The 19,956-nt window shown below is 41.1% G+C and overlaps 1 protein-coding gene across 1 annotated transcript in view; it reads left to right on the top strand.

Moving 5' to 3' along the window:
• The window catches only part of iqgap1 (IQ motif containing GTPase activating protein 1), a 66,758-nt gene that overhangs the window by 25,812 nt on the left and 20,990 nt on the right, over nucleotides 1-19,956 (top strand). The window contains exons 3-15 of the mRNA XM_084724369.1: nucleotides 2,606-2,762; nucleotides 3,901-3,978; nucleotides 5,570-5,646; nucleotides 8,620-8,687; nucleotides 9,163-9,276; nucleotides 10,814-10,992; nucleotides 11,974-12,061; nucleotides 12,162-12,319; nucleotides 12,406-12,490; nucleotides 13,148-13,311; nucleotides 15,934-16,094; nucleotides 16,195-16,319; nucleotides 16,700-16,863. Coding sequence (XP_084580495.1) covers nucleotides 2,606-2,762; nucleotides 3,901-3,978; nucleotides 5,570-5,646; nucleotides 8,620-8,687; nucleotides 9,163-9,276; nucleotides 10,814-10,992; nucleotides 11,974-12,061; nucleotides 12,162-12,319; nucleotides 12,406-12,490; nucleotides 13,148-13,311; nucleotides 15,934-16,094; nucleotides 16,195-16,319; nucleotides 16,700-16,863 — 1,618 coding nt within the window. The remainder of the gene's footprint in view (nucleotides 1-2,605; nucleotides 2,763-3,900; nucleotides 3,979-5,569; nucleotides 5,647-8,619; nucleotides 8,688-9,162; nucleotides 9,277-10,813; nucleotides 10,993-11,973; nucleotides 12,062-12,161; nucleotides 12,320-12,405; nucleotides 12,491-13,147; nucleotides 13,312-15,933; nucleotides 16,095-16,194; nucleotides 16,320-16,699; nucleotides 16,864-19,956) is intronic.

The following is a 19,956-nucleotide window of genomic DNA, read 5'->3' as shown; positions in this document are numbered from 1 at the left end:
ATAATGTTGATCTCTTGCTCTGGAGCATTAGATAATTATGATTTTAAACGTACAATCAAAGTTAATACAGTTAAAAACAGCTGGTAAAAGTAACAAAGTGGCAGTAAAAAGGCTTTAAGAGTATGGAAGTTTTTGCTTTAGGTTTCTTGAAAGTGCTTGAATTTTTCTCTTGTGAACCCCGGGAGAAAAACTCCTCTGCTGCAGTGACGTAACTGGATATAACTGAGCCTTGATATCATCTTGTGTGTTAAAGGAAAACCCTTTTCAGCGCTGCTGCGGAGTCTGAAAGCAGAAATATTTCAACAATCCGATACCTCTAAAGTAAATGTCAGGTTTATTTGTCAGTCCCTTTACAGTCCGACAGGAACTGAACATGCAGGCAGAAACCCACCGTAGATGATGGCACTTTTCACACCTTAAGCAGCAGGAAATAGACCAGAGTGCAGCTACAAAGACCAGACTTTGAGTATGAAGCCACAGTAATAATCTCATGTACCATTTGTGACAGAAAACCACAAGTTCTGCCCCCCGTCTCTTTTAAAATCTTTCTTGTAAATCAGTGAGTGAAGTGGAAATAAGTGAAGCAGATTGAATCAAACTTGGTTCAGTGAAGAAGAAAGTTGCGACTCCTCCTTATAAATGAACTCTAAACAGATCGATATCAAACAGAGGAGGATACCAGGGTCATTTATTTCCTGCTGTGAATGAGATGAGGGGAGGCTCTGCCGGCAGGAACTAAACGAAGCAAGAATTCTGAACCTGGATTTGTCCGATGATCAGATTTCTGTTCCGAAAATAAATGTAAACCAGTGCATATTTAATTAGATAATACTCATTTACATATCTAAACATAGCATTTCAGGAAAACTTGTAATACAGAAAGTTATTGTCTAAATCCGTGAGTAATCAGCTGGGGAATTCCAATCTATTAGTTTAATTTTTTCCCTCATTAACCTGTGGTGTGTAGTGAGACAGAAATGGACTTTGTTTGTCTGTAGTTACTGGACGGTGATGACATGAAGAGGTGGAATCCAGTCCACCAGGCCCGTCCCAGTATGAGAGCTCAGCATGTCTCCTCTGTGGCCCAGAGCTTGACACAGGCACATAGCAGGAATGTGACTCCACAGTATGACCTAAAAGAAATGAAATGTCACGCGTGAGGAATGCTGGGAACTCTGCGTTCAGGAGGGAAGGTTACCACAGGCCACGTTAGGTGTTTGTTGTTGTTGTTGTGGAGCTGCAGAGCCTTCAGCCTCAGACAGACCGACGAGTTTTATTGGTGCAGAATTATTCATGAAGTGAGCGGCACTGAGATCTAAGTCTGTGTTTACCTCTTAACCAGTGTGATTTTACTGCGCAGATGAATTCAGTGGAGACAGAACTGTATCCATGAGAGGAAGTGTCCTCGCGAGGGAGCGTTACAGCTCTGCCTGCACAAATGTGGTCCCACGAGCACGGGGGCTGTGACGAAGTCAAGCTTGACCCTCCCTGCGCACTCGCAACTGCTCAGGACTCGTTTACTCATCGAGTTTGGGACTTTGGAGGCTTGGGATTGAATAGACATGCTGCCCCTCCTGTCCTCTCATTACACTCATAATTACAATAATAGCAAAGAATGCAAGTAAATCACTGCAAGTTCAGGGAAAGTTTGAGAGCTTGTGTTGTTGCCTGTTGAAGCTAAAAACTGAAGTGATGACATTGCTGATTTTAGATGCTAAGTAGGTCAAAAAGAACCACACTGTTACCAAAATAAAAAAAAATCATAATTCAGATTTATCATCTGCCAGGATCAGCTCAACATTTTCTGATGTGGCTGAGTTTTATCAGTCTGAACTGCTGTTTGTCAGCCCAAGCTGCTCTTTGCTAACACTAACATGTGTAACATGTTAGCATGCTGATATTGATGCATTCATCTCAAAGTGCAGCTGAGGCTAACAGGAATTTGGTTGTTTGTTTTAGAGGTGTCCTGGCATGAAGTGTTGGATAAATGGATATTTTGATTTGTTGATGAAACTATCAGAGTATCACCAAAGTTATGAAGATTCAGATGATCATAATAATTGCTTTTTTTCCCATGTTTTCTCCATCATATGTGGAATCAGAAACACCATTGATCGGATGGTATTTAATAAGATGAGGCATCCTGTTAACATTTGACCGATGGGATGCACGCACCAATTAATAATCCATTCACTTGATCAGGAGAAATGGTTTTTAAATAGGATGCTGTTAATCACTTTATAAAGTAACTTTCTTTTTTAACCTGAGCACAACTCAATATCTTTACTCTTTGCTCCATATTCAGCTGACATTATATCAGTCAAAACAGTTTCAGTTTTAGTTTCATGCAGCCACACTGCTTTAACTTATCTGATTAAACACAACACATTTGTGTGCATGAATCTTTGTGCTGTAATGTTTGAAGTGACAGAACACCCTGGAAGTCTTGACTATCTTGTGGTTTAAAAAAAAAAGAAAGAAATGGTACTGTAGACGTTTCAACATCAGTAATTATCCCCATATGGAAACTGAGCTGTATATTTAAATATAGATGTATGTTTCCTCTCTGTGCTGACTGTGATATGTGATGCGCTCCTCTTTGCAGATGGATGGAGGCCTGTCTGGATGAGGAGTTGCCGCCCACCACAGAGCTGGAGGAGGGGCTCAGGAACGGCGTCTATCTGGCCAAACTGGGCAACTTCTTCGCCCCGCACACCGTGTCCCTCAAGAAGATCTACGACCGCGAGCAGACGCGTTACAAGGTATTTATACATCAGGGAAAGATAAAAATTGATTTTCATCATTCATCATCAAGGCTGCATTACAGTGAAGTTATGTTAATATTCTGTGAAGGGATTAATGGTCACCTCTACAATATGATCAAATTAAATTAATCTGTTATTGAAGAGAAAATCTGAATATTGAGATGAATATTGTATATCACAGAAATATTGCAATGTTAAGCTAAGCTCCCGTGCTGCACTGTAAGCATCAACGCTCTCCTGGTGAGCTCCAAGCTCCCAGGCCGGGCAAAGACAGCTTGCAGGACTGTTAGCTGCACGGCTAGCTGAGCTAACTAGCCAGTGGCCGCTACAGTTAGCAGCAATTAGCTGCTTCTCTGGTGATATGCTCTCCCACATTTGTTTGGCCAACATGTGTGACAGATTTTTACATATGCACCTGGCAATCCAAGCTGTCGTTCTCCAGTGAAAGACCAAATCTGAAGGTTCTCCTGTTGAAAAGATCCTCCTGGTGGAACCATGAACAGTGTTCTCTCTCTGGACCAAAGAGTTGGACTGTCAGACAAACCAACAATCATTTTGATCATGTCACAGCAGGTTCTTTGAAATGCAAAACAATCGAGATAAAATGACAGTGAATGAGAATCACTAATATTAAAAAAACGCATGATGGATCAAAAGGCAACAATTGTGGGCGTCAAGACCCTTAAAGGGAAAGTTCACTGTAAAATGAAACTGTGTTACACCCCTGTAGTGCTAATCTGACCATCTAGTTGACTGGGTTTTCATTTTTATAGCTTTTGTAAATGCAGGAAGAGTCAATCAAATACTCTGAAGAGTTTGTCCCCCAAGCGTCTAGAATTGATGTGTTGCTTGACCACAAAACACTTTCCTGCCTTTTATGGAGCTATAAAAACAAGAATTCACACATCTCCATTATTTTGGTCTGAGGTGTAACTGTGAGATATTTGTGGTTCTGACAAACCACCTTCTAATGTTTACTGACATGGTGTGACAGTTGGTGTGTGTTTCCCCGCTCTGAGTTGTAACCTGACGCTGCTGAATGGGGACTCAGTTTTGCGGCTCTTGTTGTGAATGAGGCTGGATTTCAGTCTTTGAGTTTGGACTGAACAACATGTTTGTTTTTTCTCTCAAACAGGCAACTGGTCTCCATTTCAGACACACAGATAACGTCATCCAGTGGCTCAACGCCATGTCAGAGAAGGGCCTGCCAAAGGTGAGCATATGTCTGTCACACACACAGACACACTAATCTGTCACATACAAATGTACCTGCAATTGAAATTAGTGTTGACTTTATTTAATTAACCAGCGATTTCTCTTTGAACAGCCATTAAAACAAACATGAAAAGTCTTATGTAGAAATATTTTTCTTTGAGGTTTTTCTATTTATTTATTCGTTCAACTGTGTTTTTTTGTGTAAATGAATTTTAGCCACTAAATGTATTTGATACAGGTCTCCTTATCTTTAGGTTTTTTCATGGTTTTGGTCATTAACTGCAAATATTCACAGTTTATGTAACATTAATGCTGGATATTATTGATTTATAGTGGTTTTAGATTGATTTCCTACCTTCAAACAAACTGAAGCCAGTGGCTCAGCGGAGAGGAGAACGATCAGCATATTTATGATGATTTTTTCAGCTTTTTTGAAGTGTGGTTGCATGAGGTTCTTATCCATAGTCAGAGGTCAGTGTTTTATCTACAGTAGATGGCAGTCGACACGCCTCCAGTTTGGAGAAGCAGCAGGAGTACTGGTGTACGAAAAATAAACAATGTCCTGCTGTGGACAGGGTCTGCAGCAAAATGCATTTTATACACCTAAAAATATCAATCAATCAATATCAGTATAAATGTATGCTATATTTAGAATATTTTCACAGCGTTACCTTGCCATCAAACAGCCTTTTCTGATGGGAAACCACCTTTATGTGAAGCAAATATCACTCTCTCCTAATCCACCGGACTCATTTGGCAAAACCAGTCATGTTGCCACACAGAACACTGGAGCTGCTGGTCTGCCGCTGTCCTGATCTGTCCGATTGTTTGTGTTATCATGTGACTTCTGTGAATCTTTCAAAGAGTGAAGTCACCCAATAACAAACAAACAAACAGATCGAGGCAGCGGTAGACCAGGAACTCACATGTTCTGTGAGGAGTTTGGTGGCTTTGGAGAAAAAATACAACAGCTAACAAAACCACGGCTTCCTGTAGATGAAGGCTGTCTGAACGCAAAGTAAAGCAGTGTAATAATTCTCAATATAGTGTACACTTAACTGATAGTAATACTAATTTTTTAGGTGTCTAAAAAATATTTTGCTGCAGATCCCGTACATTGGCATTTACTTTAAGTATTACACTGACTGTGCATAAGTAACTCATGCAACCCCACTTCAAAAAACCCGAACTATCCCTTTAAGTGGGTACTTACCCTAAAAGAACTGTAAACAGTGGCCTATTATAGTAAGAGTGCTTTTCTGAGAACTTTCCACCATGTCAACACTGGGGAAACTCTGAATACTTGTTATTATGTTGGCATGAAAAAAAAATTGAGTATCAGCCTAAAATATCACCAGCTGGCAGCTGCAACAGAAAATATAAGTAACTGCCTTCAAAACTTCCATTTCAGTTGCATGACGAAGACAATGCCGGGGCGTGTGAATGCACTTTTTCATTGTGTAATCCCTCCATTTGGGCTAATATCCTGAATCACTCCCGCGTACGTGCTGCGACACGCTGTCATGCTCTCATGGAGCTGCTGGAAATGTTGCTCTGGTTGACTCACTGTCCCTGCCTCTGTGTTTCAGATCTTCTACCCTGAAACCACAGACATATATGACAGAAAGAACATGCCGCGCTGCATCTACTGCATACATGCACTCAGGTACTCTCTCCGGTTTTGCTTCTCTTTCTTTGTCTGTGACTGATTGTGCACTCTGGCCTCAGGCTGTCAGTTAAACACAAGCAGACCAATAAAAAATAAACAGGTAACGTGTTTTAATGTTTGCTGTAGAAATTATACCATGAATTCACCTTTCATTGGATTGTGTTTGCTCAGTCGACTCACTTGACAAGCTGTATATTCCCTGTGGTCTGTAGTCAGAGCGTGTTTCAAGTGTGTGATGTTTTTATGAGGTGAGCAGTGCAGGTTTTCAGCAGAAAGGCATTCAGCGGTACAAGGTATGGAGCCGTTTGTTTTAATGGAGCATTCCACCTCAGGTAAAATGGATGCAGAGCAGAGCAGAGCAGAGGCATGGAGTTCCAGATACCACAGTACTGCTGCAGAAGCATGCTCATTAACTGTTAGACTTAAAAAAACAAACCCACAGGAAACAAACAACATAATCTGTTGTTATTGTGATTCTGCTGAATAATTTGGCAGAATCATAGATTTTATCTCTTTAAAAACTGGAGTCTGCTGCAGAACTACGAGATGCAGTTTATCTTGGACGGCCTCGCAGCAGCGTCAGCACAGAAGACCGTAGCCTCGTCAGTGTATCGAGCAGAACATATTGACATAAGTTATGAGATTCAGGTCGAGACTTGATGCACTTTTCAAATCAAGTGTGTTATCAAGAGCCTGAGCTGCTTCTTGTTCTCCTCTGCCCTCTTCGTCATCATCATCATCTTCTTCAAACTGAAGTTACCTTTTCTACTTGCTCCCTACATCCACTCACTTCCAACAATTAACACAACCACATTTTAGTGTTTAATTTTTAATCTGAGGATCCTTTTACTCCCTAATAAACAGTGGTTTACCTCACTGTGTACTAAGGCATTCAGGTTTGCTGCTTTCCCAAAAAGTAGTGGAATAGTCGTGTTAGATATATAATGTTTCTTCACCCAATAATAATGATCAGTTTTCAGGATTGGCTCTGAGAGGCTTTTTACAAATGAGACAAGATCTGACTGAACTGTTTTACTGCAGGGAGTCTTTCTGATTTTAATAACGTTGTGGTCTTTTCCTACGTACCTGTTGACCTACAGGTGTGCAAAAACCACCTTTTGCTTGATGACAGCTCTGCACACTGTTGGTATAATCTGAAACATTTGTTCTAAAAAAAATAAAGAAAAATGAAGAAGATTAAATGAGAAGCATGTCCAAACCAAAACGGGTAGTGCAAAGAGACAAAATACAAATGGCCGGTGTAAAGAGAGGCACAACTCGCTCGCTGTGGCAGGGCTCTACAGTAAGGACTGCCTGCCTACCCGGGACAACCAACATGTCATGTCTGGCAAGTAAATCTGGCAAATCTGGTAAATCTGCTTTTTATCATGATAAAAGTGGTCAAAAAGAATTAAACTACCTTGATAATCAATTACTGGTCAAAGTCATTTTTCATGCAAAATGGCAGAAAATGCTGTTTTCAACCTTTCAGATTTTCTGCTTTTCTTCACTTATTATCATATCAAACTCAATAACTTTGAGTTTTGGTCAAACAAAACGAGACACCAAAAGACTTTGGACTTTGAAAAACTGTGATGGACCTTTTTTTTTTGCTATTACGTTTTATACATGCTGCAGCTCCACATTAAACATGACAATTAACTTACCTTAATTTAACATCTTCGCTGTTATTTAATAATGGTTAATAAAACAATTTGTGCAGGAGCAAGTAAAGTTTGCCCACAGACAAATAGATTTCTCACCAAACTAAACCCATTAACGTTGAACCTGCATAATGAAACGAAAGTGCACGGTGGTAAGTTTTATTCTGCTGTGTGTACAGGTGTCAAAGTAGCTGCTCTACACTGCACGGTGTTCAAGCCCTGCATGTCAACTATGACTTGTCAACAGCAGCTACTCACATTGTCCCCGGCTGCATATCTGCTGCAGATGCATTGCCGCTGCTTTATACTGCACCGCTGTACAGTACTGCTAAAACCACAGAAGCAATTAATCTTCAGCGATGCACAGTGTCGACAAGTGGTTTTGATAGTTGATAGTCCTACATGCCAGCAAGTGAGCAAACAAATTACAACAAATAATTCCATCATGTATTCTTGAATTATTTCCCAACAGCCTCACATGAATCTGCAGCTTTCTGACAACAAAGTGTCAGCATGGTACGATGTAGAAACATCTGTTTCCTCGTCCTAAAATGACGTGGTAGCATTCTGGTATTTGTTTGATCTCACCTGTCAACCTTAGTTTATTGTGGTAATAAGGTTGTGCTGAAATTTTAGTATTCATTGCCGAGTTGCATGAGACCACTCAGCTCTTGCTCTTAAATTTTCATGTAAAAATGGCTAAAAAGAGTTGTGTAGTAGTTGTATAGAATCACCATGAGGATTTCTGTATGTTTACTCTTAGCTACATAAGTATTCCTTTATGCCTCCCTTGAAAGTCCTAGTCACTATTTTATTCAGAAAAACCCCAAAGCAGTCCCTTAAAAGTGAAACAATATGCAACTGATTCAAAGCTAGCTAGCCAAATGTTATACCTGCTATACCTTTTTTTTTTAAACGCACCAGTTTTGTTGATGTTTGTCTCCTTTCTTGCTGCTATATATTTCTTCACCACTTCATCTACAGTTCATTTAACAACAAGATTTCTCACACTGATGTTGATGTTGTCAGTTACTTCTTCCCTTATCTTCAGCTTGTCAGGTTTTATGCAACACTTCTAAATAAACCTAATATTTTGCACAAGAGACAAACTTGAGCTTGAATCATAAAGTCGTTTATGTAACCGGGGAGAAGACAACTATGTGTCCCTGAGCAAAAAACCCTGCTTGGAATTGTTTTTTGTACATTTTTTTCCGAACTCTTTCTGTTCTCGTGTGGCGTTCCACCTCCGCTGCTGACGTACTCCGTCATGTGTCTTTATTTATCGTGTCTCTGTCCTCTTTTACAGCCTGTACCTGTTCAAGCTTGGCCTGGCCCCTCAGATCCAGGATCTGTATGGAAAAGTGGATTTCACTGGTAAGTGAGTGTGAGCTCGAACACGAGTCCGTGCATCTGTTTTCCTCATTTTGTCCCCCGTTATCCCAATTATGTCATTTTAAATCCGGAGCGGTACAAACGTCACCATGTTGCCAAAGTTAACATGAAGTTTAAATTGTGCTGAAATTGTCAGCAAGCTGAAAACTGCACTGAGAGGAGGAGCACACGGCTTTGTTTTTCAGCAGCCTGCAGTGTGGAGGAGCTGCTGGAAATGTGAAAGTCATTAGTAATTGTGAGAGCTTTTCCTGTCAGTTGAGCGGGAAGCTTGGCTCCCTGTTCCAGAGCCAGAGTCAGAAATCTGATTATCACACATGAGCCAGGAACAATCTGTCTCAGCGGTCCCTCCACTTCCCTAACCCAGCCCCCGTCGGCTCCCGCTCCCCTCCTCCTCCTTTTTTTTTTTTTTTCACTTCAGTCCATTGATCTGTTCCTTCTGCTCTGTCTTCTCTCCCAGAGGAGGAGATCAACAACATGAAGAGCGAGCTGGAGAAGTATGGCATCCAGATGCCCGCCTTCAGCAAGATTGGCGGGATCCTGGCCAATGAGCTCTCAGTGGATGAAGCTGCATGTAAGAGGGGCTCGGATGTCATGGGCAGAGGGCAGGAACTGATAGCTGCACATTGTATAGTGTAGCTGACTCATGCTTTCATCATGAAACAGATACAAATGTCTTTGGGAAGTCGTTGGAATTCAGCCATTTTTTGCATTTGCCAGTTGTTTACCCAAGAAACCCTTCCTGCCTTATTTTCTAAGCACAAATTCATCTGAAAGTCTGTTTTTTTTTTCACAGTTCCATTTAGGATCAGTTAGTGTTCTTCCCTCTGAATCAGTTGAAAATCTACAAAGTCTGCAATAAAGACAGCTTTATTCATATCGTTCACTGAAAAGATAAGACAGAATTTGTTTTTGTCTTTGTGCAACACACACAAATACTAATTTGTCCCAAATTCCCAAGCTAATTTCTTCACCTTTATTTCATCTAGAGACTTTCAAGTTACATGGATTTCAGGATTAGAATTCACTTTTGCCTCAATTTCTTTCTTATTCATCAAAATCCTCAGACATTACTAGTTTCAGAGGTTTAATCCATCTGAGTGTATTTTGGTGCAAATTCCATCACAAGATAAAATATTGATAGATGATGAAAAGTTGGATAAATATGTTTATTCGCATTCTTGCCAAGAATTAGATGAAAAGATGGATGCCACTGTTCGATAGAAAACTACTGTTAGCTTAGCTTAGCATGACGTTTGGAAAAAGGAAGAACCTGCTAGCCTGGCTCTGTCTGAGCTCTCTAACATATTATTTGTTTAATTCACACAAAACAAACGATCAGATCAAGAAGTAGAAATTGTCTTTATTACACTATGGCTTTTGTTGAATGAAGATATTGGGCTGCACCAACAAGTATTATTTTTAAACCTGACTAAATCATGGTTTAACTTTAAGTTATGTTGCACCAAACTTCAAAACTAGCTTTAATTGAAGAACGATTAAGTTCAAATCTCTCTCTAACATGTAGATTACATTTAATTCTGTTGCACCAAAACTTTAAACTCTATTTTAAAATGTGGTCCAGTAGTATTTTTAAACTTACACTTTAAGAGGTTAAACTCTATATTTCAATTTACATCAATGAAGTTGGATTTAATCAACAGGTTAGTCCTGTACAACAGCGCTCTGCTTAACTTTAAATCTGTACTCACTCATTTTAAACCTGGTCTTGCTGAACTCTGATTAGAACTAATCTTAGATTAAATTAATCTTTGTTGGTGCAACCCAGTCATACATAAGAGTAGTGAGCTTTAGTGCTGTTAGTAGGCAGATTTGTCACAGCTGTCTGCCCTGCATCCACAGTGTTCATGCTAAGCTAATCGTTTCATCATTGTCGCTTCATATTTTATGGACAGGCATGGGAGTGGTATCAATCTGTCTCCTGCCAAGAAGGCAAATAAACATATTGAAGTTCAAGACCTGTAGGCACAGTAACACAAGATACAGTAAAATGAGTTACAGTATTGATTGATTAATATTTAACATCAGCTATCAATGAGATTAAACTTCATACAGAGCCAGCTCCTCACCACCTCCTCCTCCCTCCTCAGTACACGCTGCTGTGATCGCCATCAACGATGCCATCGACCACGGCATACCAGAGGGCACGATGGCTGCCATGCAGAATCCCAACGCCATGCTGGTCAACCTGGACGCCAACTCAGCTCGTCAGTACCACGACACACTGTACCAGGCCAAGGGAGAGAAGGTGGCCAACTCACGGAAGCGGGTACGAAGTTTTAAACGAAAGATCACAGGCAGTGTGAGGTGGAGGAGTTTCAGACGGCCAAAGAAGAATGTTGGCCTGGGGCACATTGTCTTTAAGAGACTATAAAAGGCCCCCTATAATTAAAAATGTGTTGGGGGGAGGGGAGGAGGTCACTGTCCACATTTTGATTAGAAAATAATTGAACATAGAGCCTGAAGCAAAAAGCTGAGTTCACACAAACCAGTGAGGCAGCAGACATTAAAACAACCGCAATAGTAAACAATGGTGACTGGAAGATGGAGTGAACGGGGACAGAGAGGGGAATAAAATCACTCCTTCCTCTTCTGGGATGGAATAATCAGTGAGGGATAAATGAAGCATGTGTCATGATGTGTGGTTTGAAATGTACAGCGAATAAATGAACAAAATTCTCCTGAATATCAGAACAAGAGAACAAAAGTGCCCCCTGGACGGAAATATATTTGTCTTAGGAGACCTGTAGGAGGGATGTGATGATGAGTAGTGCTAATGCATTATGCTGTTACACAGTGTTTTGCTTGCTGGTGGCTACACTGGAGTTTAGAGATTGGAGTCTTTTGGCACAGCTCTCAACTGGCTTCACTCTTATAGAATATATAGGAGCTTCATTGTCACTGCCTGTACCCCAGTATATCTGTCATGTGGAGTACCTCAAGGGTCACTCTTTGGTCCACTCCTGTTTTCCATCTATATGCTTTTGCAAAAGAAAATTATTCAGAAAGACAGTATCACATTTCACTGTTAGGCAGATGACATGCAGCTGTACCTCCCCGTCCAACCCGATCACCAGATTTGACCTGCTATCTTCACTGAATTTCTAGATGATATTTATATAAAAACAAAGCAGACATCATATAGTGTTCCATGTGGAATTGCTACATATTGTTCCTTTAAGTTTTGTGATAATCTGGTCTGTTTTTAAAGCACCCTATAAATAAGTTTTTTGTTGCTTTGCTCCAACAGCAAATGGAGAATGCCGAAGCAGAGAGAGACATCTACGACGAGCTTCTCACCCAGGCTGAAATCCAGGGCAACGTCAACAAGGTCAACGGTAAGTCACACGAACACACACAGGCAGGTTTATTTACTGATTTGGTCGTTTGTCTCGGTTTCCATGGCACAGTGTTTAAATGTCAGCCTCTCTCCTGCAGTGAGCAACGCCTTGAGTGCAGCTGAGCAGGCGCTGCTGAGTGGAGATGAGGATAAGTTATATGAGGCCCTCAAAGCCATGGGCATTCAGAACCTGCAGGCCCAGAACAAAGGCTGGTACCTCAAACAGCTGCAGGCCGACAGAGAGAATAAAGAGCAGGTAGGGATCAGTGTGCAGACGAAGCTGAGAAATGTCTGCTTGTCTGTCTCCTCATTATAATCTCTACTTGATTTCTTTCTTATCAGGGGTCTCCAGGAGAAGCGCTGACTAAGGATGAGCTGCAGAGCGGCGTGGATGTGGCCAATGAGATTGCAGCAGGCTACCTGAAGAGTATGCATATAACACATATATTTAAAAACAAGTTGTCTCACAATGACTACGTTTACATGCACACTAAGTCCTCACTATTATTGCTTTTATAACTATTGCATCTCCTGCGATTTGAAAGCAGGCCATATTGTGCTTTCATTAACTGTTCAGCCTTAGACGTGTATACAGCAAATTCAGAACAAGCGTCTCAATTGGGGTTTGACGCTGACACAAGTGTACTGACACACTGTCTCTTGTCTGTTATTGGTCAGCTCTGTGCTGTAAACAAACCAATCAGCAAACAGTTTGCAAGGCAGACATGGACACTGCAAGGCAAGGTTTGCAAAGAAAAGAAAAAATGTAAACAATGAAACATGCAAAATACAATGAATAATGTACAGATCATCAATGAGCAATGTAACATTACACACGCAACATGCTTTATTTAATTAAAAGACAGGACATATGTCCTTGTATTAACTGCAGTCTGCATGGCTGCGTATGAACGGGAATATTAGTCGAATATTCATTTTCATTATTCATATAAACAGCTCAGTAAAAATATTGTGTTGTTTGGAATAAGAGCAAAACTAGAATATCTTGTGCATGTAAACATAGTTAGTGTCTCAGCTTTTTAAAATTCACCCCTGACTGTTAATTTTCCGTGTGTGTGTGCAGTGCTGAAGGCAGTGGAACGGATCAACGCCGCCATCAGGGCGGGTGTTCCAGAGAAGACGGTGGAGGAGCTGATGAACCCGGACGCTCAGCTGCCTGAAGTCTACCCGAGTGCTGCAGACCTGTACCAGAGAGAGCTGCTCAGCCTGCAGCAGCAGAGCCCCGAGGTACCCATGAGAAACACACTCACACTCAATAAAATATACAGAAATACACATGTCGAACCCACACCTGCACTTTGGCATCATTCTTGGTTACAGTGCATGTGATCATGTGGCTTTTGAGGTCAGCGAACAGTGACGTTTGTACAGTTTATATTACTGCAGGTGTGATAACAGAGTTTATTTTATGTTGACCTGATAAGACTGTGAGACACGGTGAAATAAAAAGACTTTCACCAACATCTTTCCTTATTTTCTAAATGATAATCCATATTCAATGCACCAGATTTTACTTTCTATCCTGGTGCTGGCCAATAGAACCAGTCTGATTTTGAGTCATCTGTTCTTTTTCAAACACAAACATTTGATCGATGTCAGGATTTTTAAATGTAAGGATTTGCCTCTTTTTGACAGAATTATTTTGTTGTAAATTAAATATCTTTGCGGTTTGGATTTCCCTGGTATCAAACAGAATTGTCAACTCGTTACACTGACTCTCGGAGATTAGTTCAGTCTCTAACCAATTTCGGTGTGAGTGGGGGGGATTTGATTGTCTCAAACCAATTACTAGAGACCAATGTATCCGCCTGGATCTCATTTTAAGTCAACACTGATGTGTGGCCATGTCAGCAAACTGGTTTTGTTGGGGTTTTAATAGAGGAGCGGAGCAAAGTGAAAAGAAACAAGACATACTGTCTAGAACAGCCTCAGCAGCAGCGTCTGTCTTGTCTGTAACGTTTGAAATTGTTGTTATTACTCCTTCTTGGCTCGACAGCGTTAGTCCTGCCCGTGGTGCTTATTAGACTAATCATTTTTCAACTGTGAAACCGCTGTTTCATGTCACGATGCCTGACGAATCAGTCAGCTTGTGGAGTGTGTGGGAGTGGGATCCAAAGGTCTGGACCCAGACAAGATTTGGGTTGTTGGTGGGTCAAAAAAAAGAGCAATTTGAGGACATCACCCAGGGTTCTGTGAATCGTTGATGGGTATTTTTTTGTTTTTTTACTATTTTATGACATTTGATTGACCAGGGCTTCTCAAAGTCACCAGCCAGCTGCCTTGATGTTATAATTTTGGTGTTCTTATTATTGCGATGAGGTTACTGGTTCTTCTCTCTGTCTGTAATCAGTAGGAGATCCTACTGTATCTGTTTATGAGCCTGTGCATGAGTCATTCTCTTTGTTCTTTATATGGAGATCGTGTGTAACTTTATTCAAATTCAATTCAAATTGTTGCACCGTCTTAAAGAGCATCTGAATGTGCTGCCTTCACCGTGGCAACGGCTATAAATAGGCTATGTTGTCTTTATTTTTTGAAGGTGTAGTTGATGGGATCACCTTGCCTAAAACGTTTGGGAACTGCTGCCCTAACCAATCAGTAGAGACGAACATATCAACCCGGATCTCATTTTAAGTTGGCGCTGATGTGTTGCCATGCCAACTCGCTGGTCCTGCCAGGGTTTAAAGAGTGGAGCGCAGAAACAAACTACGATGTCAGGCGATATTGAGAAGACATGCCATCGAGAACAGCCTTGGTACCAGCGTCCTTCCTCCTCAGCTTGAGAGCAGCATTTGTCCCGTCTGGGATGCTGATTGACTAATCATTAGTCCCCCACGGCACTCAGCGGACCAATCATTCTTCAACTGTGAAACCGCTGTTTTATGTCATGACGCCCGACGAATCAGTCAAATCAAGGGGGTGGATTCAAGGGTCTAGACCCAAGATTTGGATTTTTGGTTTGACAAAAACAAGCAATCTTAAGACCTGGGGCTCTTTTGTTTATTTTTTTTACTATTTTATGACTTATAGATCAAACAGACAAGTATACAGTGGAAAAAACTGTTAGCTGCAAACCTCAAAGGCATTTTTTTTTTTACTAATTATTAGTTATTAAAACTTCCTACACACTCCACTGATAAGGTTTACAGTAGATAACATTTCCAACCACTTGTAAAACCAGACAAAGTTTATCTGTCATCTGTCATGGCTTCGTCACACACACACCAGTTGCTTTAGACCAGTGTTTCTCAGACTTTTTACACTGTATACCACTTCGGGAAAATACTGAGCTCTTCAAGTTCAACTTTACTGTTTTGTGCCGTTTGGTTCCAGCAGGAGCTGTGGACACTTTGCTGGCGCTTCTTAAGTAGCCACTAACACTTTTTTTTCCACTGCTACCTATTTGGAGCCACAGTTGCAGTGTTTTTGAATCATTAATTTTCAGTCTCTTCATTTTATCTCTGTTAACTATCTTAGCATCAGTTTAGCTACTTACTATGACTGACACATGCATGCATTATGTGCATCAGTTCCATGTCAGTGAGCTCACATTTTATGCAATTTAATTTGAAATTTTGTTGTAATTTCATATTAATATGATTTAAAACTATTTTATTTCATTCTTTGAAAAATATTTCATGCATTACTCTGCGTACCACTAGCATGAGCTTGCATAAACCAGGGGTACACGTACCGCAGTTTGAAAGGCTCTGTTTTGTGTTCCACCCTGGTCATGTTTCCTCTGATTTGACTATCGAACAACAAATGAAGACACATCAGCATATCGTTTTGCCCCTGGTAGCCTGGCAGTTTGACATATGAGGTAAATTTGTGGCCTGTGTCCTGCAGGGTTCACTGTCCCACCCTGAGCTGCTTGTTGCCGTGGAGATGCTGTCATCGGTGGTGCTGATGAACGAGGCGATGGATGTTGGAGACCGAGCCGCCCTCTGGAAACAGCTGTCCAGCGCCGTCACTGGCCTCAGTAACGTGGAGGATGAATATGCACAGAGGTGAGCACTCACGCCAGGAGTCATGTAGAGATGTGCGAGGTTTTTTTGTGTTTCTTGAATGGATTGAGGCATGTTGTTGATGTGATACTTTGTTCCTCAGGTACATGGATGAACTGATGCGTCTGAAGGCAGCGGCCAGAGAGGAGGGCTGCGACTATCTGACCTGGAACGACATTCAAGCCTGCATCGACCAAGTTAACCTGGCTGTGCAGGAGGAGCACGAACGTAAGAAACAAATCCACACACTGACTCGAAACCACAAATATATTTAAACAGACAGTGTTTCCATCCAAGTTAGATCTTCACTGCGTCCAAATGTCCTTATTACCTAGTTCAGGCAGAATTAGTCAACATTACTGCTTCTAGCTAGAAGCTAACTGAGCTAACTAGCTAATGGCAGCTACAGTTAGCAGCTACAGTTAGCAGCAGTAAGTGATGGAGTGGAGTATTGGATTTTGACATGTGGCCAGTTCTTATATATTGCACCGATGCTACATCTTGACTCAAATGTCCCTCCTTTTCAAATCTTCCTGCTCATCCTCCCACATTATATCATGATTATAGACTCGGAGTTTTAATCTTTACATCTGTTTGTGTATCTGCAGGTATCGCCGCCATCGGACTGATCAACGAGGCCCTGGACGAAGGGGATCCCATGAAGACCCTGGCCATGCTGCAGAACCCCTCAGCCAAGCTCACAGACGTGGACCCGTCTGTGGCTCAGCACTACCACGACAAACTGCTGGAGGCCCGCAGGGAGAAGGCTCACGTAAGAGACACACACAGCATACACAACATAACATACCACAGCTGCTGCGGAGATGTGGATGTAGAAAATAGATGTTCCGGTTATCATCTGTTGAAAGTTACCCTGACTACTGCGACAGAGTCCTGGTCTCTCCCTTTGTGATTTGCTTTTTCATGTGTATCAGGTGAGCATTATGCAAACGCTCCATGCAAACAGCGCCCGGTTACAGTTACATTCAGACTTTGGATGAGCTCATCCAGTTGAAAGTTGTCAGGGCTACAGTAAGATGGGTCATATGATACATATAGGTGCATTTTAACATTTCTAATGAATATAGTTACTTTAGCTGTAGTCATTGTAAGTGTAACTGGAGGCCTGTTTCCTGCTTAAACAAGCTGTCAGGGGCAAAAAATGTGCAGCTGTTGGAGGTTCAATATTTGGTCTAGTTCAGGCAGTAAGCTGCTGGATGAGAGCTCAGATTTCTGCTTGTGCCTGCAAAATGCTGAAATCAAGCAAGGAAAAATAAGGGGAATTTATCTTAGGCTTGATGCACCTGAGTTGCTGCAACAGTTTCAAGAAATAATGTCAAGTCGTCAAGTGGTTGCAGCTTCTTCTGTGATGATTTGCTTTTGCTCTCTGTGGTTTATGACATTAAATAACAACAAAAATCTTAAATAAACTCTCCTAACTTTAGGATAACTGTTAAGCTGTCCTAACTTTTGATTTTCCACCAGGTAGTGTTAGCTAACTTATTTAATCTGGTGAACAGTGTCTGATATCTTAGCCCACTTTCTTCTTTATCTTCAGAGTTAATATTTTTGTAAATTTCACAAAAATCTTTGGATGTTATCAAAGCGTCTACTGCATCTGTCTGAAAGTTAAGTGCCTGTAATTGTTTTTGCTGTATTTTTGAATGTTTAAGTAAGTTTTAACGAGAAAAACGATCAGTTATGTCATTTATCTCTGTGAGATGAGAAAGGTAGAGTTGGTTGCTAGGCAACATACATAAAAGTTGATAAAGCGATGTTAGATAGAGTATAAAGGATTTCCTAACCTGAGATAAGACAGGATGAAGTAAGATAAAACCCTCCTATTTTATCTCAGGTTAGAAAATCCTAACTGCTCGATCCAACTTGCTTAACAGCTTTTATGTCTGTTACCTAGCAACCAAGTCTACTTTTCTCATCACACAGAACTACACAACTTTGTAACCATTGTGTTTTTTAAATCATTCAAACATACTTAAACTTACAAAAATGGAGGAAAAATAAAAATGGGAGCTTATTTTGCGTTCTGTTTGAATTTGAGTTTCCAGTTTTCAGCTGGTTCACCCCCTGATATCAGACCATAATGCATTGTTATTACAATATAAAAAACACAAAAGTTTTTTTTTCTCCAACTTTTCTCCAAAGTAAATGAACGCACCATTAACGTCAAGACAGATGAATTAGAGGTTTTGGTAGCATCTGTAAGAGAAGTGTCCGTTTTGGACATTTACAATACTAACTCAGTAGATAAAAAAGAGAGGACAGTTGTACCTGGCATCCACCGTGTAAAAGAAATAAAAGAGCAGCCATACAGATTAATATGTTGGCTGCCACTACTGTCAGCTACTGTTAGCAACTAGTTAGTAAGTTAGCTACTACCACAGGTGGGAAAGTGACAGTTAGGACAGCTAATCCTAAAGTTAGGAGAGTTCATTGAAGATTTTGGGAAGTTGGGATGCTTCTGTAATACAGACAGGAACACTGACTTATGAACTGTTTTTTTCCTCAATCAGGTCCTAACCACAGTTGTCATGGTTACCAAGCAGTTAAGATAGGATCTGAAAGTTAGGAACTGTCTGTGATATGACCCCAGTTGCCTAACTTCAGAGGCAATCAGTCAATCATTGTGCATGACCTCACCTAAAAGAAAAAACTATATTTCATGTCTTAAGTCGGTGTAATACCCAGCTGCTGTATGGATGTATTATTGTGATGTGTGGTCAGAGCTGACTGGGATCCCAGAGCCATCGCGGTTGCAGATGTCTGCATGTGACTCAGGCCTCTGAGCACCACATGACTCCACCAGACTGCTGATGTCAGAGTGTGATCATCTTTTCCCCCCACTCACTTCCTGTCCTGTATGTCTCTATCTGACCTGTCTGTCTCTCTCTCCGGCTCTTCGGTTTTCCGAGGATTGACCTGTCTTTTTCTGTTTTCACACACGCGCACCTGTGAGTCCAGAGACGGACGAGGCACATCGAACAGCAGCTCCCATCTTTTCTCAAAAGCATTTCATCATCACTCTGCTCTCTCTGACTCATTTGCCTGTGTTATCGTTAACTTGAGTGGGGCGAGCTGATGAATGTGGCTCTTGTGTGCGTGTGTGTGTGTGTGTATGTGTGTGTGTGTCTGTGCAGCACATTTGCATTTGATGTTACAGGAAGATGACCATGTTTGGGTTGCTTTCTTATCGTAGGTCAAACTGTAGGAGCTGGGGGATTTATCACAGTGTGCAAAGGTGAAGAGGAGGTGAAAATCCCTAATAAGCATGAACATGTTACTCAAAACCTCAGAGTTAAAAAGATAGTTCATATTGTTTCAAGAGGGGTTGTATGAGGCACTTATCTGTGAGGCAGTTATCTTATCTGTACTGCTGTGGACACAGTTAAAATGTATTGTAGCCACTTAAAAAGGTCCACCCAGAAAAAAAAGAATATCTGTTCAAGTGTACGCTATATTTAGAAGATTTTCACTGCTTTACCTTGCCATGAGACGACCTTTTCCAACAGGAAACCACAGTTATATAAGCCAAATATCGCCCCCTCGAAGCCAACCAAACTCCATTGGAAAAAATCTGTAATTTTGTCTGGCAGAACACAGAGGTTCTGGTCTACTGCAACTACTGTGACTTCAGTGTTTTAGATGGTTAGTTTGGATTCACCGTAGTGACACAATAACACAGACTGACTAACTGAAGGAGGCAGCAGTAAACCAGCAACTTCCATGTTCTGTCAAGTAAAATTAATGTTTTTTTCAATGGAGTTTGGTTGCTTTGGGGAGAGCGATATTTTGCTAATGTAACAAGTTTCTCATCAGAGAAAGCAGTCTGATGGCAAGGTAAAGAAGT

Source organism: Lutjanus erythropterus, chromosome 1, assembly GCF_056507025.1.
Source record: "Lutjanus erythropterus isolate fLutEry1 chromosome 1, fLutEry1.hap2, whole genome shotgun sequence".
In the NCBI taxonomy this organism is placed as follows: domain Eukaryota; kingdom Metazoa; phylum Chordata; class Actinopteri; order Lutjaniformes; family Lutjanidae; genus Lutjanus; species Lutjanus erythropterus.
The sequence above is the reverse complement of the archived record's forward strand: the minus strand, read 5'-3'. Positions and strand labels throughout refer to the sequence as shown.